The sequence below is a fragment of the Lycium barbarum genome, chromosome 5 (assembly GCF_019175385.1).
Source record: "Lycium barbarum isolate Lr01 chromosome 5, ASM1917538v2, whole genome shotgun sequence".
NCBI lineage: Eukaryota > Viridiplantae > Streptophyta > Magnoliopsida > Solanales > Solanaceae > Lycium > Lycium barbarum.
In genome coordinates, this window is record NC_083341.1 from 20,844,888 (window position 1) to 20,868,487 (window position 23,600).

At 38.1% G+C, this 23,600-nt stretch overlaps 1 protein-coding gene across 1 annotated transcript; it reads right to left on the reverse strand.

The window, feature by feature from the left end:
* Nucleotides 1-22,427: 22,427 nt before the first annotated feature.
* LOC132642373 (aquaporin TIP1-3-like) lies at nucleotides 22,428-23,060 on the reverse strand. Its single transcript, XM_060359601.1, has one exon. It carries the CDS (start codon nucleotides 23,058-23,060, stop codon nucleotides 22,428-22,430), a length of 633 nt encoding a protein of 210 aa, XP_060215584.1.
* Between the last annotated feature and the right edge of the window lie 540 nt (nucleotides 23,061-23,600).

Sequence of the window (23,600 nt, forward strand, 5' to 3'; positions counted from 1 at the left end):
ATTTGAGAATAAGCAAATTAAGGAATGGAGTTTGTTGGAGCTTTGGGAAAACTTGGCAAAATTTTTGGACAGGATTTTGGTCCAACTTAGAAGAGGTATATCTCCTAGAATATGAGGAGTTTTGGTGTGTTTCTTTTATCCAAATTGAAGTTCATTAAGTCTAGTTTCCAACGCAACAAACCGTTCGTCAATGTGACATCGGAATAAAAAGTTATGGGTGTTTTAAGACAGATTGTCTGAGCAGAAAATTTTGATGGACCAGTTTGACGGCCGCAGAACATTTTGACGGACCACAGAAATTTCTGCGGCCCGTCAAATTGCATCTTCCCAGCGTAAAACAGTCACAGTTAACCATGTTTGACTGGGCAGTTCTACGGAGCATTTTGACGGCCTGTAGGAATTTTGACGGCCCGTCAAAGTGGGCGCAGGATTGCCCGATGGGATTTTAAGTTACGCTTTATATATTTCATTCCACTTCATTTGGGCATCTTATTTTCTCAAATCAGATCCAAGAGCTCTCGAAAAAACCCCTCTTCAACTCCATAAACTAATCCAAGCCAAAATCCAAGGGAGATTAAAGATCAAGAGGCAAGAATAAAGATATCCATGTGTTAGAAGTCTTGCTAGGGTTAGTAGACTTCAAGAATTCTTTGGATATTGAAGCTAGTTCTTATGAGATAAAAGGTTAGTTTTCATGCTTATTACATGTTCCAAAGCTCATTCTTATGAGATAAACGGTTAGTTTTCATGCTTATTACATGTTATCAAGAATGTTTAGTTGTTGAACAACTTGGGTAGAAGGAGAAAGTAGAAGATGAGTTTTAAATGTAGTTTTTATGATGTTTTTGAGTAGTAAGCTAACTTGAGTTATGATTCTTAGTATGATATGGATATAATCTTGCTATAGAAGGTAATAATGATGATGAGGAAGCGTTATATGAAAAATGTGCAGAGGGTTAGTGTGAAGTTGTTAGTGTAAGTTGAATGAGAGAATGAATATGGAAGACTTAATGGAATGTGACTACGTGATTATGATATTGTAGATATTATTATGGTTATTTGGGAGTTGTTTTGTAATATGATGGAAGTAGATGAAATAGGGGAAATGCTGCCCAATTTTCGTTAACTCGTGAATTGTTCTAGTTTGGATTTAAGAGTATCTTTAAGGCTTAACCATGGTATGAATCCTTTTAAATGTAGATTTTCCAAGCTTCGACAGTGAACGTTAAGTAGTTAAGAAGACAACGAGGTATGTAAGGCTAACCCTTTTTTCATTAAGGCATGGTCCTATTTCTAAATACCTTCATACGAGTTCTATAACAGCTTCCAAATGACTTCATTCCTAGAATCGCTAAGGCTCATGATCCTTGATAAATCTCATGATACTATTGGTCCCATCCTATGATAGTTGATTCTCTAAGGAAGGATATAATGAAAATGATGATGACGATGACAATGTTGAGAACGTGTATGTGCTTCTATGTATATATATATATATATATATATATATATATATATATATATATATATATATATATATATATATATATATATATATATATATATTAAAGTATGACTACTAATAACACCGAGCTTATATGGCCGGGTATGATATCTATCGCGCACACACCACTGCAGTTGGGTACGGATAACACTGAGCCTTGGTAGGGCCAGATACGTATAACACTGAACCTTATCATGGACGGGTATGTTAGACACCGAACCTCTATAGTCGGGTATGATGCTACTATAAGTATAAATGTATGAAATAGAAGGTTCCCATTAGAAAGGGGATAAGTAAATATGATGAACAATGCTAGAGGTATAAATGGCTTCATTATCTCATGACCTCTCTATCTTATGTTATTTCTTACGTTTCTATTATGATGTTGATCATGCTTTACATACTCAATACATTATTCGTACTGACGTCCTTTTATTTGTGGACGTTGCGTCATGACTGCAGGTGGATAGGGAGATAAACCCGACCCATAGACTGCTTATTCAGAGACTGCATAGCGGAGCTCCATTTCGTTCGGAGCTACAACTTTTGGGGTATTATTATTTTGTGTACATACATATGAACATGGCGGGGTCCTGTCCCGCCTATATGATGTTACATACTCTTCTTAGAGTCTCGTAGACTGTTGTGTATGGTTAGATGTCTTGCAACCTTGTCGGCTCATATTTTGTATATTATTTTGATAGCCTCGTCGGCTTATGTATATGGATATTGGCATAGTTGTTGATGATGATATGAATGTGTTGTTGCCCAATGAGATTAGCATTATTGATGTATAGAAATCATGTGTAGGCCATGCGGCCCACCTAGATGTAAATGTGAATGTACGATAAGAGGTGCCCAGGTAGGTTAGCACTGGGTGTCCGTCATGGCCCTCCGTTCGGGTCGTGACATAAGGGTAGGTTTATTTCCTATCCTAAAGCCAGAAAGATGATCTCTAAAAGGTATATCTATCATCTAGTTCGAATTAGGGATGCAGATGCTCGGACCCCCACCCTCCAGAGCCATATCAATTGTAAATGAGTTTCCAGAAGTGTTCCCCGAAGATCTTCCCAGAGTCCCCCCCGATAGGGAGATTGACGTTGTAATTGATCAACTTCCCGACACTAAACCGATATCTATTCCGCCTTATAGAATGGCTCCAGTAGAGTTAAAGGAGCTAAAATTCCAGTTGAAAGATCTTCTAGATAAGGGATTTATAAGGCCATGTATCTCACTTTGGGGCGCACTGATTCTGTTTGTCAAAAAGAAGGACGGGTCTCTGCATATGTGCATTAACTATCGCCAGTTAAATAAAGTCACCATCAAGAACAATTAACCTCTTCCCAGAATAGATGATTTATTCGATCAACTTCAAGATGCCTAGTGTTATTCCAAGATTGACCTCAGATTAGAGTATCATCAGTTGAAGGTTAAGGAAATTGATATTCCTAAAACAGTTGTCAGGACTCGTTATGGGCATTCTGAATTTTTGATGATGTCGTTTGGTTTGACGAATGCACCAGCAGCTTTCATGGGCCTTATGAACAGGGTCTTCGAGCCTTATCTTGATTTGTTCGTTATCGTGTTTATTGATGATATCCTGATTTATTCCCGTAGCGAGATTGACCATGCAGAATATCGCAGAATCATGCTGCAGACACTGCAGGATTGCAAGCTACATGCAAAATTTTCTAAGCGTGAATTCTAGTTGAAATCAGTAGCATTTTTGGGCCATGTCATCTCAGGCAAAGGCGTGAAAGTGAATTTTCAGAAAATAGAGGCAGTGAAAAATTGGCCTAGACCCACCTCAGTATCCGATATAAGAAGTTTATTTGGTCTAGCAGGCTATTACAGGCGATTTGTAGAGGGATTTTCCTCTATCTCGTCCCCTTTGACTAGACTGACTCCGAAGAAGGTTAAGTTTAAGTGGTCAGACGCTTGCGAGAAAGGTTTTGAGGAATTGAAAAAGAGGTTGACTTTAGCTCTAGTCTTGACGCTACTAGAGAAACCGAAGGGTTCGTGGTTTATTGTGATGCTTCAGGGGTTGGTCTTGGGTGTTTGTTAATGTAGAACGGTAAAGTTATACCCTATGCATCCAGACAACTTAAGCCTCACGAGAAGAATTATCCAACTCATGATCTTGAGCTAGCAGCCGTGGTATTCACGCTAAAGATCTGGCGCCATTATTCGTATGGAGTGCATGTTGATATTTTCACAGATCACAGGAGTCTTCATTATATTTTCAAGCAAAGGAAGCTGAATCTTAGACAGATAAGATGGCTCGAATGGCTTAAGGATTATGATGTTGATATCCTCTATCATCCAGGAAAAGCAAATGTTGTAGCAGATACTCTCAGTCGGCGTTCTATGGGAATCTTAGCTCATGTTGAGGCAGACAAGCGAACTATGACGAAGGAAGTCCACCGATTAGTAAGCCTAGGAGTTCGACTTCTGGACTCCGAAGATGGTGGCGTTGTTGTTCAGAACAGGATTGAATCCTCCTTAGTAGCAGAAGTGAAGGAAACGCAGTTTAGTGATCCCTACCTATTGCAGCTGAAAGAGGGGATTCACAAACATAAGACTACGACTTTTGAACAAGGGGGAGATGATGGTACTTTGAGGTACAGAGGTAGATTGTACGTTCCAGACGTAGATGGGCTCAAAAATCGGATTATGACTGAAGCCCATAATTCCAGGTATTATATTCACCCAGGTTGCATGAATATGTACCATGATCTTAAGGAGATTTATTGGTCGAATGACATGAAAAATAATGTGGCAGATTTTGTGGCTAAGTGTCCAAATTGCCAGCAAGTGAAAGCCGAACACCAGAGGCCTGGTGGGTTGGCTCAGAACATAGACATTCCCGTCTGGAAATGGGAGATGATAAACATGGATTTCATAATAGGTTTACCTCGCTCTTTTCGAAAGCATGATTCGATTTGGTTGATTGTATATCGACTTACCAAGTCAGCTCACTTCTTTCCAATGAAGACTACAGATTCAGCAGAAGATTATGCCAAGTTATATATTTAGGAAATCGTCTGATTGCATGGGACTCCATTTTCCATCATTTCAGATCGTGGTGCTCAATTCACAACAAGCTTTTGGAAATCCTTTCAGAAAGGATTGGGTACAAAGGTGAACCTCAGCATAACTTTTTATCCTCAGACAAATAGGCAGGCTAAACGCACAATTCAGACTTTTGAAGATATGTTAAGGGCGTGTGTTATCGATTTTACAGGTAATTGGATGATCATCTACCTCTCATTAAGTTTGCTTATAATAACAGCTACCGTTCTAGTATCCAAATGGCACCGTTTGAGGCCTTGTATGGGGGAAAATGTAGATCACTAATTGGTTAGCTCAAAGTTGGCGAAGCAGAGTTGTTTGGACCAGACTTGGTCTATCAAGCTATGGAGAAATTCAAGATGATTCAAGAGCATTTGAAGACGGCTCAGCATCGCCAAAAGTCCTATTCAAACGTGTGGCATAGAGACTTGGAATTTCAAGTTGATGATTGGGTGTTTCTAAAAGTTTCGCCTATGAAAGACGTTATGAGATTTGGGAAGAAAGGGAAGCTTAGTCCCCGCTATATTGGGCTATATAGAATCCCGCGAATAATCGGGAAAGTGACTTATAAGTTAGAATTGCCACAAGAATTAGCCGTTGTACACCTAGTGTTCCATATGTATATGTTGAAGAAATTCATGGGAGACCCATCTTTTGTAGGTCCCATGGAGATTACAGGGACTAAAGATAGCTTATCTTACGAAGAGATTCCAGTGGCTACTCTTGATCTTCAAGTTAGCAAGCTAAGAACTAAGGAAATTGGTTCAGTGAAAGTGCTTTGGAGGAATCAGAAAGTGGAAGAGGCGACATGGGAAGCCGAAGAGGACATGAAGTCCAAGTACCCTTATCTATTTGAAGAGCAAGTTGAAAGCATTGAAGGTAATTAACCTTTCATTCAGACCTTATATTATAGTCTCCATGTCTTTCAGTACCCAATCAGTCCTGTATTCAACCAGTCCAGTTCAGTCAGCTCAATATTAAGTTCATTCAATAGACATTCAATTCAGTAAGCATGTGTTCACATCATTTCAGTAATCATGTGTCTCAGTTAGTCAGTTTCAGGTATCTAAGTTACGGAATAAACTCTACCATAGTTTCCGTAGAGTCTCAGAATTATTCGCGATATAACCAAGATCATCATTCGAGGATGAATGATCCCAAAGAGGAGATAATGTTACACCCCGTATCATAGAACTAAGGTTAGACTCGTATCGTTAGAGTTTTAGCGGAAACTTTGAAAGTTTGTACATGTTACAAAAGCGGTTGACAGGCCTAATCCGGGCACCCATCGCCCCTTTATTCGTTGATAATTTGGAAAAGGTTCCTCAATGAAAGTTGTAGTACGAAGAAATACCTTTCTAGTCATATAAGGATCAGGCCAAGCAGAGCTCGGAGCAAGGAGATAAGATCATCGTAAAATGGCTAATAGAGAGGTGCTTAAGATTCAATAGAATCGGCTAAGTATACGGAAGGTCTGTCTTCTGGCCTGATTTCGTGAAAATCTGTTAGGAAGTTGAGAAAACTTAAAATATAAAAGTTGTATCCCTTTGAAATACCTTTCTAATGGTATATTGAAGAACCCTAATAGAGCTCTATGCTAGGAGTTATGCCCATTTTACTGAACGCTGTTGACGAATAGAAAACGTAAAATTTTGATTAACTGTAAAATGGACAGGGCAGCTCGCTAAGCTCACCTCAAAGAGAGGCAAGAGCTCGCTTTAGACCGCGCTCAGCGAGGTAGAGGTCCAAAAGTTGGAAAAATTCAAGAAAATCGTCTAAGTGTAAAACGGACAGGGGAGCTTGCTAAGCTCACCCCAAAGCGAGGCAAGGGCTCGTCTTAGACCGCGCACAGCGAGCCTGGGGGTCCAAAATGCCCGTGCTATAAATGCAACACTTAGCTCGAAATTTCATTTATCAAACATTCCAACTTCGCTCTAAAGCCCTAAGCAGCCATTTTCCTCCTCTCCTCATTCTCCCACATCAAGGTAAGACCGCTCTTACGATTCCTAAGTAATTCTAACATTAATTCATGATTAGTAACATGATTCTTCACCCAAAATATAGAATTTCCAATGTAAATCCTTCTCAAGCGATTCAAAGCTAGGGTTTTGGTGTTTTTCGTCGGAAAAGTAGTTTAGTTCGTTGGATTGGAGCGATTACAGGTATGTGAGGCTAACTCTCTACATTTGGGAACATTGATGATTCTCCCTACGACACGGTTCACTAACTATTACGATTTGCCTCAAAATTACAGTTATCTCTTAGTCCATGAATAGTTGCAGAACCTCTATCATCTAGTTTCGTAATTCGTTCGTGACTTTCATTTTGAATGTTGTGAACTAAGAACGTAATCTATATAGACTCGTATTTGATACCCATGAGTCTCAGTCTAGAAACTCAGCATGCTTAGAAATAGTTAAGGCTTCAGACCCATAATCAGTCCTTGAATACATGTCTCTGTTTAGCAATATTCATTATTCCAGTAATCTCAATTTCTTAATGATAATTAATGAATATTGAACATATGTATTTTTCCTGAGGGCACAGTCTCATGTATATGTATACTTGGCCGAGGCCATTGACTGACGCACTTACTTGGTCAAGGCCACCGATTTGTGCAGTTGTATTGGGCCGAGGCCCCACATATGATTAACTAAATTAAAACATGTGAATTCATATTCAGAACAGAGAGTACTTATTACTTTACTTCTTTTGTTCTATTCAGTTATCAATTTCAGTTTCAAATTATATACATATGTTTATTGACTTGGGCTGCCCTTTCCTGAGCACCCCACTTACAGTTCTTTCCTTCAGTTGCTTTACATACCAGTGCAATTCAAATGTGCTGACGCCTTTTTGCCGGGGGCCTGCATCTCGCGACGCTGGTAATGATTTACAGGTTGACGATTCTGCTTGCTAGGACATTCTTGCATCAGCTGCTTGGTCAGCCCCAGTTCCCTCGGGGCTTTATCATACTTTCAGTCTTTACAGTAGTTCAATTAGTGAGGTATGTCGGGGGCCTTGTCCCGGTAAACAGTTAGTAGTTTATACTCTTTAGGGGCTTCGTAGACTATAGTCCAGTCATTAAGATGTTTAGCAGCTTTTGTGTTAATTCAAACTTATTCAGTATTTCTGCATTTAAGATATCTCGGTCAGATTTTAGTAGAACAGCATGTGTTAATGTTATTTCCGTATTCAAGTATGTTTGATATCACATGTTGATTCAGCCAGCCAGTTGGTTAGCTCGGTCACATCCAGACAGGCACCGAGTGCCGTGCTACGCCTAGGCCATGGTTCTGGGTGTGACAGTAACGTTTTAAGTATTTTTATTTTTGTGAAATATGAAAAACATTATTTGTTCCATATACGACAACCATTATGAAAACACAACAAACACGAGATCGTCACTGAAGTCTGAAGCTGAAGCAAAACTACAAGATACAAACTGGACCAAATAATTGTCAAATGATATGCTGGTTTGCCTTTTTCTTTTATATTTCTGAAACGATATGCCTATGTATATTATCATGTTGTACTAAAAGTGTGGTAGCTGGTGTGATGAAAGATATGCAATCACTTTGAAACAATTAGATGGGATGGTCATATTTTGGACCGCTTATTACTAATACGAATTCAATATTTGAAATGTTATAGGGAAACAACCACAACTTTTTACACGGAAAAATATTTGGACAAAAATACTCCTAACTAAAACACAAAAGAACTACAGAAACGATATTAGTTCAAACTTATGAATTGTGCCTAGAGTTTGAAATGTGCAGCTCAAACTGTAAGAATAATTCGTGGAGTTTGAATTTTTATTAGTTTGACCTCTATAATAACTCGTGGAGTTCGAATTTTTATTAGTTTGAACTCTAAGAATGATTCTCCGAGCGAGTTTGTGTTCACCTCATTTAGTTTTCATAGCAAAGCCTCTTCTCGACCAGATCTTACCAAAGCTTCAAAAACTCATAAGATAAATTTTGTGACGGATGCCTAGAGCTAGAAACATTTATGTCACTAGAAAAATTAAACTCAGGAAAATCATCAGAAACTCCCAAATTTCCCACAGGAAAATCATCACCATCATCATATATCATCGTGAACTGCAATTTTAATACCATCAATACCACCTCGTTAGTTTTGTAGCTAAACAACAAAATCTAGTGATGGATTAGCGATGGATTATCATAAATCTTGTCCGCTACGAGCAATATAGCGATGAATTAGTGAGAAAATTTGTAGATAATTCCAATTTTGTTGTTGATCTGTAATGAAACGTGGACCAGATCAATTTATAGTCGATGAAGCAATGACATGCCAACTAGTTATTGAATAGTTGTGATGTTTTTGAAGCATCTTCTTATTTTAGTTAGTATTCTATTAAAAATTTAATCTAATTATGATTTTTTTTTTTTTAAAAAAACACTAATACAAACAAACCTTAGCTCGGAATATCTAAATATTATTTTTTAATGAAATTTATGAAACCTTCGTTGTCGACGATGAAATCCTGTCAATAATAAACTTTGGTATTTGGAAGTAACTTATTTCAATCAAATGTAATCACCAAGAATTCTATGCCTCTAATGCAAATAAGTAAATCTTATGGTTTAACGAGAAAAAAGGAGTTGTATATCTATATATATACAGTCAAAACCCTCTAAAGTGGTAGCGTTTGTTCGGAAATTTCATGGCTGTTATAGTGAGGTATTGTTATGCATGTATATTGACATTCGATATTTAGATCTCATTTAGCTGTTATAAACAATAGTACGCAAACAATTAACTTTTTATACTTTTTATGTCATAAACGAAAACAATATACTTGTAAATTTTAAAATCTCAATTGATTTTCATGTCTCATAAATCAAAAATTGAAAAGACTAATAAATTAGTATTAAATACGTAACTAGTTGTACCACACAGATAAAAAATTAAAATTTATGGAACATATGCATTGTAACAAATTAAAGATAACACTGATTGCATCCGAATATACCAAACTAATCAGATTCAAAGAAATACCCTTTGTAGCTATATATCTAGAGAGAAGTAAAAAAATAATAGTTTTTGTCTTTCTGAAATGAGAATATGATCTAATAATATTGTCTACAAGAGATATAATTCTAATTTACAAGAGTTATCACATAAGACTTATGAGTCTTAATAGGAAGAAATGAAAAAAATAAAAGAATATCATACCTAGGATAAAAAGCCTATGATCTAATAAAATTTGGCACCCCCTTTACCACCATATTTAAAACATCTCATATGTGGAGGAAATTCAAAAACTCAAATATGTACAAAAAAATTATTATTTTTTTATCTTTTTAGCATGGTATCAGTTTATGACAAAGAGATTCAATTAAATCTCCTTCAATGAAATTGGCTCCGCCGATGCTAATAGGGAGTTGCTCATGATCAGTGTTCTTGGTGATGAAGATGGTTTCATAGACCAAAGAAGCTATGGCAGCACCGACGAATGTACTAAGCCAGTAGACCCAGTGGTTGTTCCATGTCTAACTAACCATTGCTTGACCAAAGGGAGTAGCAGGATTCATTGCTGCACCATATAAAAACACCACCAAACAAGATGTTGGCACCAACAATGAAACTAATTGCAACTGGGGCAATGATCACACCTGAGTTACTCCTTTGGGGGTCAATTGAAGTTGCATAAACAGTGTAAACAAGACCAAATGTCGTCACTATCTCAAAAACAACTGCATTCCGTGGTGTTGGAGCGAATGGCAATACTTCGACACCAACAGCAGAATATTTGAGGAGCAAGCAAGCAACGACAGATCCAAGAAATTGCTATGGGATTGTATGCAAATAGTTTTAGTGGATATGACAAACCTTTGAGTTTTTGCACTAAGCAAATAGTGAAGAAATTCATCTAGGGAAGCAAGAATTCTCAACTTGATCTCTTTGGAATTGGAGAAGAACATTACTTTGCAAAGAAAATGTAAACACCAACAATGGTGAATCTTAGAGAGATGTTAGAGAGAAGAATTGGGGAAAAATTTCTGTATTCTCTATCTTCTTTCTGTACAAGACTACAATACATATAGACCATTGACCAGTCTATTCTATCCTATGCTTAGCTGTACAATTAGTTGTATTAGCTGTACAATTAGTTACAACTAACTCTAACTATCTCTAGTATACTCTAACCAACTGCCACGTCATCTAACTCCTTAACACTCCCCCTCAAGCTGTATGGTGCAAACAGGTTTTGCACTCCCAGCTTGGACAATAGAAAATCATGTTGCGCCTTTCCCAGGCCTTTTGTAAGAATATCTGCTAACTGTATCTTGGTGCTCACATGTTCTGTTCGAATGAGCCCTGCTTGTATTTTTTCCCGAATGAAGTGACAATCGATTTCAATGTGCTTGGTTCTTTCGTGATATATGGGATTAGCTGCAATTTGGAGAGCAGCTTTACTATCGCAGTACAATGTCACTGGCAGGTCGAGTTTCACATTCAGCTCTTTGTTTAGTCCAACTAACCATACAATTTCTGCTATAGCATTTGCCATGCTCCTATATTCGGCTTCAGCTGAGCTTCTCGAGATTGTATTCTGCTTCTTAGACTTCCAAGAAATCAATGAATCACCAATCTTGACTACAAATCCACTGACTGATTTTCTGGTCATTGGACAAGTAGCCCAGTCTGCATCGCAGTGTACTGTAAGTTGTTTAGACATCTTGGATGAAAACATTATTCCCAGACCTGGTGCATTCTTCAAATACCTTACCACTCTTAAATCCCCCTCCATATGTGTCTTCTTTGTCTTATGCATGAATTGGCTCAGGTTTTGAACTGCATAACTGATGTTTGGCCTTGTCATGGTCAGTTATAGCAGTTTGCCTACCAGTTGTTGATAGCAAGTGGGATCACTCAGCAATTCATCTGGTTGTATGTTCTCAGGTGCACATCCATGATCAAAATCTGCACCGGTGAACCTCTGATTGACCTCCAAAGGAGTTCCTGCAGGTTTGGACCCTGCCAACCCAAGTTCTGCAATGAGGTCAAGTGCAAACTTTCTCTGACAAACCATGATGCCTTGTTGATTCCTGGCTATTTCAAGACCAAGGAAATACCGCATCTCCCCCAAGTCCTTGATCTTGAAATGTGACTTAAGCATATCCTTAGCATGTTGAACTAGAACACCATTGGACCCAGTAATAAGGAGGTCATCAACATAAACTAAGATGAGAACCACATCAGAACCTGACCTTTTACTGAACAAGGAATAGTCATGATGACTCTGAGTATATCCAGCACCCATCAAGGCTTCACATAACTTCAGATTCCATTGTCTGGATGCCTGTTTTAGGCCATACAAGGATTTCTGAAGTTTACAAACCTTTCCGGATAGCTCCCCCTCCCTAAGAAGACCAAGAGGGGGTAGCATATAAACATCCTCAACCAAGTCTCCTTGTAAGAATGCATTGAAAACATCCATTTGATGTAACTTCTAGCCATGCATAGCAGCTAAGGAAAGAACTGCTCTAACAGTGACCATCTTGACTACAGGAGAGAATGTCTCTTGGTAGTCAAGACCCTCTTGCTGAGTATAGCCCTTAGCAACCAAACGAGCCTTATACCTCTCCACCTCCCCCTGTGCATTATACTTTACTTTGAACACCCATTTACACCCTATGGCCCTCTTGTCTGAAGGAAAATCAACCAGACACCAAGTATGGTTGTCACTTAAAGCCTTTAATTCATGATCCATGGCTAGAACTCATTGGGGATCTTGTAGAGCTTCCTCATAAGACCCTGGCTCTTTAATAACAGAAAGATTGCAAAGAGAGTGAAAATAGGGTGTTGATATATTGGCATAAGACATATAGGCTGAGAGAGGATGGATGGTAGAAAAAGAAGCAGCAGAAGAAGAAGGGATATGGTGAATATAGTCATTCAACCACCCTGGTGATTTAAGGGTTCTACTGGATTTCCTTGGCTGGTCAGTAGGAACATGAGGGCAAGGAACAGCCTGGGTTGGAGATTGAGGTTGGGTGGATGTGGAAGGAAAAATAGTACCAGCTGGAGTAGACTCAAAAGGGCATTAGGATGCCCTGGTGGTGTAGTGGTCATATCCTCATCAAGGAGAAACATGTCAGGTGATGGATTCCTAGTGCTAGGAATAGTAGTATCCAGCACCTCAGCTACCTTGAAGGGAAATTCATTCTCTCTGAAAGAGACATCTCTACTAATGAAGAAGGTCTTGGTCTCAAGGTTGTACAACCTGTACCCCTTCTGAGTAGATGAGTATCCCATGAAAACAGACTGCACAGCCCTTGCTCCAAACTTATCACCTGTATTACTGACATTTGTAGCATAACACAAGCAGCCTACAACTCTTAGGTGACTCAAGTTAGGTGTTCGACCAAAGAAAACAGCAAAGGGAGATTGTCCCTCTAGGGCAGTGGAGGGCAATCTATTTATCAAATAAACAACATTTTGGACACAAAGTCCCCAAAATCTGATAGGTAATCCTGCTTGGAACCTAATAGCCCTGGCAACTTCAAGAATTTGTCTATGTTTTCTCTCAACCACCCCATTTTGTTGGGGTGTGTAAGCACAGGAGCTCTGATGAATGATGCCAGCTGTTCTAAACAATTCTACACAATATGAGTTAAAAAACTCTGTACCATTATCACTTCTAAAAATCTTAACTTTTGCATTAAATTGTCTGTGTATAAGAGCCATAAAATCTTTCAAAACAATGCATACATCACTTTTCAATTTGAGAAGGAAGATCCAAACCATTCTACTACAATCATCTACCAGTGTAAGGAAATATTTGTTGCCATCATATGTGGGGAATCTATATGGTACCCATACATTTCCATGTATCAAATCAAACACCTTATTAGCTCTACTGGTGCTTTGTGGAAAAGGGAACCTAAGTTTGTTTGGCTAAAGGACAAATAGTACATGAATGAGTGTGACTAACATGTTTCACTATATGCATTTGCTGCAGAATTCTGTGTGGTATGTGTCCCAGTCTTTTATGCCATAAGTCTGTCTCATCTACCATGCTTAGAGAAACTGAGTGTGTTGAGATGTGGTTGACTTTGAGAGGCCAGTAGTACAGACCATCCTCCAAGCTACCAATCCCCCTCACCTTCCCAGTGTGAAGGTCCTGCAGTAGACAAAAATCAGGATAGAAGAGCATACAACATCTCAACTTTTTTTGTCAATTTGGAGACTGACAAAAGATTATATTTAAAGTCTGGAATGTACAGGACATATAATATCTGCCCTTGGTCTAAGTTAGCCTTTCCTATTAGAGTTATTGGGATCTGTTGTCCATTAGGAAGGTACACTCTCTTTGATTCACTACTAGGTAACTTATATGCTTCAGACAACATGTTAGATTTAGACACCATGTGGTTAGTTGCACCAGTGTCAACTATCCACTTAGGAGTGTCTCCATTCTTGTCCTTAATGCAACTAGCAATACCTGCTGAGTAAGCTGCAATTTCAGGTGGCTTGTTGTTGTGGTGAAGATGTTGCATAATCTTGTCATACTGTCCCTCACTAATAGCCATGTTGACACCTCCAAAGCTTTGATGGCCTGCAGCATGTCCATCATGTCCTGCACTATATCCATGTGCTGCAGCATGTCCATTACCATTTCCTGCATTATATCCGATATTGCCATTATATGAATGTCCTACATTGGTATTATATGAGTGACTTGTATGGGCATTGTATGTTTGTCCTGCAACTTGTCCTGCACTCCTTGCATTTCCACTTCCCATACCATAGCCTGCTTTATGAGGTGAAGCCATGGTGTGGCCATGGTACTCATGGTTACTTCTTGGAATCATTTGTTGACCCTGAGTATGTTCAGCTGATACTCCATATTGTGTATTGCAAGCCACTGTTTTCTTCTTCCCTTTGTACCATGGTGGATATCCTATTAATTGGTAGCAGTCATCCATAGTGTGCCCCTTCATTTTACAATGGTCACATTGAGCATTTGGATTTTTGTACTTAGCCTTTTGAGAGTGGTGCTGCTGTTGTACTTGCTGTGAATGAGAATGTTGTCTTGCAGTCCAAAGAGCAGTAATGTCATTCCCTTCTACAAGTGATTTTGCACCCATGTAACTCAACTCTGAAGTATTCCTTTGGCTCTCATCCTCCACTATCATTGCATAAGCTTGGTTTAAGGTTGGTTCTGAGGTCTTCATGAGTATTTGCCTTTTTGCTGGTGCATAGGTCTCATTCAGCCCTCCTAGGAACTGGAGAAGCCTCTGCTGGTGCAAGTGATCCACATAGTCCTTTGCTTTTGGACAATTACACCTTGGAGATATGACCATAGCATCATACTCCGCCCACAGCTCCTTCAACTTAGTGAAATACACTGAGACTGAATCAGTTCCTTGCGATATAGTTGCAATTTCTCTATGTAAATGATAGATTCTCATACGATTCACTTTATCAAAATGTTCCTTTAAATCTTCCCACACCAGATACGTATCTGATGCATATACTATTCCAGTCAACAAGTTAGGTGCTACTGTATTCATAATCCAAGATAAAACTATTGCATTACAAGTATCCCAGTGTTCATGATATTCTTCCCCATAATTTTACTTCTTACATGATCCTGTTACAAAACCTAATTTCCTCTTTGCTTGCAGTGCAATTCGCATCGATCTTCGCCACAATCCATAGTTCTCAGATCCTTTCAACTGAACAGGAATTAAAATCGAACCTGGAGTATCCAATGGATGCACATAGAGAGGATACGTACGTGTAATCACAGGCACTGTTGGAGAATTTGTGCGTGCAGCTGCAGATTCTGTTGTTGCCGCCATTGATGCTTCTTCGAGCTATCAAATAAAGAGAAACACGAAGAAAAAACAACCAATCTGCTATATAGAAGTTTCTCTATATCTAATACACTATGCAAACTCAACAGATTTCATAAATCGAAGGAATAATCTCTCATAATTGGATCTGTTTTCCAGTGCTCTGATACCATGTAAACACCAACAATGCTGAATCTTAGAGAGATGTTAGAGAGAAGAATTGGGGAAAAAATTCTGTATTCTCTATCTTCTTTCTGTACAAGACTACAATACATATAGACCATTGACCAGTCTATTCTATCCTATTCTTAGTTGTACAATTAGTTGTATTAGCTGTACAATTAGTTACAACTAACTCTAACTATCTCTAGTATACTCTAACCAACTGCCACGTCATCTAACTCCTTAACAGAGAAGAACGTTACCCTGCATATAGAAGAAAATTATTCTGCAGGATTGCACATAGAAGAAAATTATTCTGCAGGATTAAAAACTTACGTTAAAATATTAAAAAGTTGACTTTGGATAGAACTGGTGGTAAACAAAAATGAAAGTTCACACCCTTTTATTTAAAAGACACATGTTTTTTAAAAAACTATTTAATTTATTTTAAACAATTTCTAACAGTAGCTGGTGTGATAAAGGATATGCAATCACTTTGAAACAATTAGGTTGGATGGCCATATTTTTGACCGCTTATTAATACTTACTCAATATTTGATAATGCTATAGGGAAACAACTACAATTTTTACATGAAAAAATATTTGGACGAAAATACCCCTAACTAAAACATGAAATAACTACAGAAACGATATTGGTTCAAATTTATGAATTGTGCCTAGAGTTTGAAATGTGCCGCTCAAACTCTAGGAATAACTCGTGGAGTTTGAATTTTTATTAGTTTGAACCCTGCGAATAATTCTCGGAGCGAGTTTGTACTCACCTCGTTTAGTTTCCAAAACAAAACCTCTTCTATACCAGATCTTACAAAAGCTTCAAAAACTCATAAAATAAATTTTGTGATGGATGCGCAGAGCTAGAAGCATTTATATAACCCGAAAAATTAAAGTCAGGAAAATCATCACGAATTGCTTTGGGACCAAGCCCATGTTGGAATATCATCACCATCATCATATGTCATCGCGAACTGCAATTTTAATACCATCAATACCACCTCATTAGTTTCGTAGCTATAAAACAAAATCTAATAGGATCATCACAAATTTTTGTTAGCTACAAGAAATTTTAGCGATGGATTAGCGAGGAAGTTTGTAGATAATTTAAGTTTTTTTTTTTTTTTTTTTGCTGACCTTTAATGAAATTATAGTTGACGGAGCAATGACATGCCAACAAGTTATTGAATAGTTGTGATGTTTTAGAACCATCTTCTTATTTTAGTTAGTATTTTATTAAAAATTTAATCTAATTGTGACAATTTAATTAAAAAAAAAAAGAATACAAACAAACCTTTTGGCATATCTAAATTATTCAAATTTATGAAACCTTCGTTTACGACGAAATCCGTCAATAATAAACTTTGGCATTTGGAAGTAACTTTTTTCAACCAAATGTAAGGAGTTATAGTCACACCATAGAGAACTTAAGGGATCGTTTGGTCGGGGAACAAGTTATCTCGGGATTGATATCCCACCTCAATGTGGGATAAAAATATAACACTACAATTCCGAGATTAATTATCTTTAATCCCTCGTACCAAACGAGCCCTAAGGAATCTGTCTGCTTTCATTTTTTTTTTAAAGTTAAGCCATCACCATTAGGTTGTGGGCGTAAGGTGTGTGTGTGTGTGGGGGGGGGGGGGGGGTTGGCTTGGACCCCTACCATGTAATAATTTAGTAGTAAATTACAAAGAGAAGAGGGGGACATGGTACCTTGCCTCAAGTCTACAAAAAAGGATTGTCAAGCAATCTAGGAAAGGAATAGCCTATACAATATCCTTTCCATCAACAAAAAGAGTCATTAGCTTACAAAGAAATTATATTTTTCATATCTTCTTCTAAAGGTGGGAGTTTTCCACTTATCAAGTTGAAACAACCCCTTTGCCTCTCTAGGAAGGTTCTGAAGAGAGTGATATAAAATCCTGGTTCTACTTGTGAATGCCATCTTTGTCAATAGGTTAGCAACTTGATTAGCCTCCCTTAGACAATGAGAGATTTGATGAGTGGTGCTTGTGAGCATTCTTGAGGTATTATTGATGATATGTTTCAGCTTCACATTGCTTGTGCCTTTTTGGATGAGCATGTTATTAATCATCAAACAATCAAGTTCAATATGTAGGATATTGTGACCATTTTGAACACACCAGTCCACTCTATATTTAGTAGCAGCAGCTTCAGCTTGGGCACTGCTATTGCTTGAATTGGGATAGAAAGTGTAAATATGAAATCCCCGTTGTCATTCCTTACCACCCTACCTATTTCGGCACTGTTGGCAGTTTTGATGAAGCTCCCATCTGTGTTGACTTTAATAGTACCATTAGTAGGTTTAGTCCAGTGAACTGAGATACATCTGATGACAGGCTTGAGTTTCTCAATCATGGTACATAAATTTTCCCAACTACCACCAGTGTCAATGGTAGGGAAAGCATTATGAATGTTACACCTCGTGGATTTTCGCGTCGTTGTAAGCAAACTAACGTGAGTTCGGAGAGGCCATGATACCCCTATAAGGTCAAGGAAGACTTTTAATAAGTGTTAGACAAGTATTTAAAGGTTTCGGGATCAAGCGAATCGAAGAAAATAGGTTCGTTAAAAATTTGGAAAAAACTTGACAAAATTTTGACGGAAATTTCGGCCCAACTTGTCAGGGGCATATCTCCTAGAATATGAGGAGTTACGGAAACAAAATTTTGACTTTAATTTTGGCCCAACTTGTTAGGGGCATATCTCCTAGAATATGAGGAGTTACGGAATCCATAACCTATGTAAATTTAAGTTCGGCGAGTCTTCTTTCCAATGCAACTGACAGATCGCATTTCTGTGAAGTACGGCCCGTACAATAAAGTACGTCCCGTACTTTCTGGGCGTATTTTGCCAAAAATTTCCAGAACTTAAAATTTTTGCCCCCCAAAGTACGTGATACTGTTCATCATGTACTTCAAAGTACGTCATGAACAGTAACACGTACTATTCCCGAGATTTCCAGAAATTGGGGCGGTGGAATTTTTTTCCCCAACTTTTATATACCAATTTCCCACAATTTAGGCCTCATTTTTCACCCAAAATAAAGCCCTAAATCCTCTCAAAGCTTCCATTAACTCACCATATCAACAAAAATCCAAGAGAAATCAAAGATTAAACACCAAGAATCAAGAGAATCAAGTGTGTGGATGCTCACTATGGTTGATGGAAGCCAAGAATTCTCTTGGAATTGAAGTTGGGTTTTTTCTCAAGTAAAGTATTTTCATCCAAAGTCCATTCCTACATCACCATAGGTGAGTTTTGTATTCATTTCATGTTATTAAGAGTATTGAGTGGTTGAATGACTTGGATTGGGGAAGAAAGTAGAATATGAGGCTCAAATGTGGAAATAATGATATTCTTGAATAGTAATTTGACTTGAATCATAATTCTTGTTATGCCATAAGTATAATCATGTTGTAAATGATACTAATGATGTTGAGGAAGTATTATATGAAAATGGATATGGTGTTGCATTGTAGTTATGGTTAAGGATGACTTTGAAAGGGAATTTTAAGAGTTGACTAATGTTTAACTTGAAGAAGTTTATTGATTATGATATTATGGGTGTTACTATTGATATTTGGGAGTTGTTTACCATATGGAGGAAGTTGTTGGAACAAAGGAAATGCTGCCCAATTTTCGTTAGCTCTTAGCCATTTTAGTTTAGACACAAGTATGCTTCCAATTATCTAATTTTAGTACAAAATCTCTTGAATGTAGAATCGTGAGCTTGGAGGGGGAAACGTTTAGTCGATAAAGTTAAAGAGACGTAAAGATATGTGAGGCTAGTCGCATGACTCATATACTATGATTCCTATTTCCATGACTTTCTCGTATCCCAAAGTTGAAGGCTAAAGACTTCTAAGATCTTCCTATGAGAAAGAGAGGAGATATGTGAAATGATAATGACGATGATTATGATAATTTAATTCATCGAGATTCTAAAGCTTATGAAATGATGCTATAATGAGACCAATGATTCTATTGCATGATTTTCTTGATAGTACTCATTGTTGATAGTCTCACCTCATAATACTATTTCCTTCAAGGTGAGACATGGCGATAATGATTGTTCCATAACATAATCGGAGGTTACCGACCTTACGTCACTCCGATAGAGTTGTAGCTTTTAATTGGGCTCTCATGTATGCTTATTTTTATGTATGATTACACCATGCCTAGTTGGCTGGGTAGACACCACTTCGGTGGGCGGCTTATGGATGATGATAGTTACACCGTGCCTAGTTGGCCGGGTAGTCACCACTAGTGGGCGGCGTGAGATGATTACCCCGAACGCGGGAGGCCCGGACGCGGGCTAGTGATGATATTATGTTATGCATGTATGAAAAATGTTTTCTTAAAAGGATAAGCATGCATGGTATTCGCCTTAAGGGGCAGTTTGATATACAGGTTATCTCTTTCCCTCATGTTTCCTTATTGCTTTACTACATTATGGTTCATGCCTTACATACTCAGTACATTGTTCGTACTGACGTCCTCCCTTTTATGGACGCTGCGTTCATGCCCGCAGGTAGACAGGGAGACAGACCGAATACCTAGGAGCTCTATCAGCAGTCGTATAGGAGCACTCCACTTCTCCGGAGTTGCCGCTTGTTGGTATATTTTTGTGTACATATTTGGGGCATGGGGGGGGGGGGGGGGGGGGGGGTCCTGTCCCGACCTTACGATTCCATTATTCTAGTAGAGGCTCGTAGATACATGTGTGTGGGTAGTAGATGTCTTATGATCTTATTAGTGCATATTCTCCGCATCATTTTGTAGCCTTGTGGGCCTATGTATATGCATATGTATATATGTGTTTGGGAAGTAAATGAAGGTTGTCTCGTAATGGGTTTTATGATGAGAACGGTGTATGTTCAGATTGATGTGATGACAAGTGAGTTAGATGGTGCTCGGTAAGGTAGCTCCGGGTACCCGTCATGGCCCTCTAGTTGGGTCGTGACAATGAAGCACAGCTTTGATGTTCCAGATACATTGAGTGACCATTCTATAATGATAAAATCTGTTGTTGTCCCCATATTTGCAAGCAGACCAAGATTTCCAAATTTCCCAACATATAACGATAGGAGTAGCTTGTAGAACTAGCTTGTGTACTATATTGTTGGATTTCTTGTTCCACCATTCATTGAGAAGTCCCCTGATAGGAAGGTGATGGTGTGTGATTCCCAATGGGTTTCCAATGGCCCTCCAAACATATTCAGCAACACCTCTCTCCACAAAAACATGTTGCAAAGTTTCAGTTCTTGGCACAAAACAGCAGATGCAGTCATTGTCATCCTGAGAGCCAAACCTTGTTAACCCTTCATTGAAAGGTACTCTACCAAAGAAAATCCTCCAACACATGAAGGACTGCTTAAAAGGAATTGATTTGTGTCATATATTAGAGATAGTTCCATATTTAGGTCTGTGTCTTCTAATCAACTCCCAACCAGAGCCATTGGTGAAGTGACCATCCTCAGTAGCATTCTAGATGGCATAATCACCCTTGTTCTCCTGTCCTATTTTAATGTATCAAATGTGTAGAGAAATTTGGCTAGGAAGGTTATTATACAGTTTCTGAGGGTCCCATCTGTTATGAACCATGAAGTCTTTGACTTTCTATCTTAGCATTGTTTCTGTTGATGTGATCTTGACAAAGATGTGCAAGAGTTATCCCACTAAAAACTGCAATTCCCAACATTGATTTTCCAAGTGATCAGTTTTTCACATTTTTCCTTTGTCTACAAGAGATATTTCCAAGCTTGAGAATTGCCAGGGCACCATTTCTTTCCAACAGGATGCATTCTAGGACAATACTTAGCCAATAAGAAATCAGCCCATATAGATTTTTTTAACTCTGATTTGCCACCATCTTTTAACAGTAAGAGTCTTAGAAAAGTCATCCTTGCATCTGATGCCAATACCAGCTTCATTTTTGGGAAAACACAGTTTTTCCCAAGATGTCCAGTGGTATTTGTTCTTACCATTCACAACACCCCAAAAGAAATTCACTATATATATTTCAATAAGTTCCTGAGTACCTTCAGGAGGGTTAATGGCAGATAAAGTATATATGGGAGGGGATTGAATTACAGATTTAATAAGAACTTGTCTTCCACCACAAGAGGTCAAAACAGTAGTTTTTAGATATTTTCCCTTTTCATAATGAAAGTAGGACCTTAGATCTTGTATAAAAAATCAATTAAATCACCAAGAACCTTGTGCCCTTGATGCAAATATAAGTAAATCTTATGGTTTTATGAGAAAAAAAGAGTTGTATATATCTATATAAAAGATATCACTAATTGCATTTGAATATGCCAAATTAATCAAATTCCACGAAGTACCCTTCATAGCTATATATCCAGAGAGAAGTAACAAGAGAATAGTTTTTTTTTTCTTTCTGAAATGAGAATATGATGTAACAATATTATCTACAAGAGATATAATTCTCATTACAAGACTTATCACAGAAGACTTAAGAGTCCTAATAGGAAGAAATTAAAAAAATAAAAGAATGTCATACCTAGGATTAAATGCCTATGACCTAAAAGAATTTTGAACCCCCTTTACTATCATATTTAGAATCTCTCATGTGTCTAGGAGATTTATATATGTACGAAAAAATTAATTTTATCTTTTTAGCATGGCATCAGTTTTTGACGAAGGGATTCAATTGAATCGCCTTCAATGAAATTGGTTCCGCCGATGCTAATAGGGAGCTGCTCGCTATCAGTGCTCTTGGTGATAAAGATGGTTTCGTAGACCAAAGAACCAATGGAAGCACCGACGAATGTACCGAACCAGTAGACCTAGTGGTTGTTCCATGTCCAACTAACCATTGCTTGACCAAAGGCCGCAGCAGGATTCATTGCTGTACCATAAAAAGCACCACCAGACAAAATGTTGGCACCAACAATGAAACTAATTGCAATTCGGGCAATGATCACTCCATCGTTACTCCTCTTGGGGTCAATTGAAGTTGCATAAACAGTGTAAACAAGACCAAATGTCATCAAAATCTCAAAAACAACTGCATTTCGTGGTGTTGGAGTGAATGGCGATACTTCCACACCAACAACAGAATACTTGAGGAGCAAGCAAGCAACCACAGATCCAAGCAATTGAGCAATCCAATACAAAATAGTCCTGCAGAAGGTAATGTGACCTCCCACAAAGGCACCAAACGTGACAGCAGGGTTTACATGACCTCCAGATATGTTTTTTGCCACTGAAACTACAGCGACAAGCGCAAATGCATGGTTTATCGCCGCCGCAATCAGCTGAGCTTGCAAATCGCCGCTCATCAACCTAGACGATGCAGCAAAGCCTTCAGCGGCAAAAACATAAATAAGCATGGAAATGAATTCAGCTAAGGCAGCCTTGAGGGTATCAGGATGGGTAGCATCTTTCAAATTTCCAATGACAATTCTTGAAATCAGCATGTTCTTTTTCTTGAAGATGAAAAGGTTTATGAGTTATGCTACTTAGTACTCTTTCGTTCTAGTTCTTGTTGCTTTCTTTCTAAATAGGGCTCTTTATATATATAGTGGATGGACTTAATAAGAGCTTAATAAGAGCATGAATGAAGTATACTGACCTGTTGGGAAACACCCTTCACATTTTCAAAGATAGCACTCCATTTCTGACGAATAAAAATAATTGGGAATAATAAGGCAACATTACAATATTGTTGATTTAATTAGTTGTGCTGCGTGAGTGCACAAGCATTTCATTCCACTTGCTTTTAAAAAATGGTTTTGTAATCTTATCTAATCTATAGTAACCAACTACGACTTCATTAAACTAATGCTGCACATGCATTTCATTTTACTATATATTTTAAGAGATAAGGGTAAAAAATACATCCAAACTATCATTGTTTTTTGAGTTTTATACCTAAACTATCATAAGGTTGAGAAAACTACCTAAACTATCACTATCTAGTTTGCAAAACACACCTCAAATTATTGTTGAATGGCATG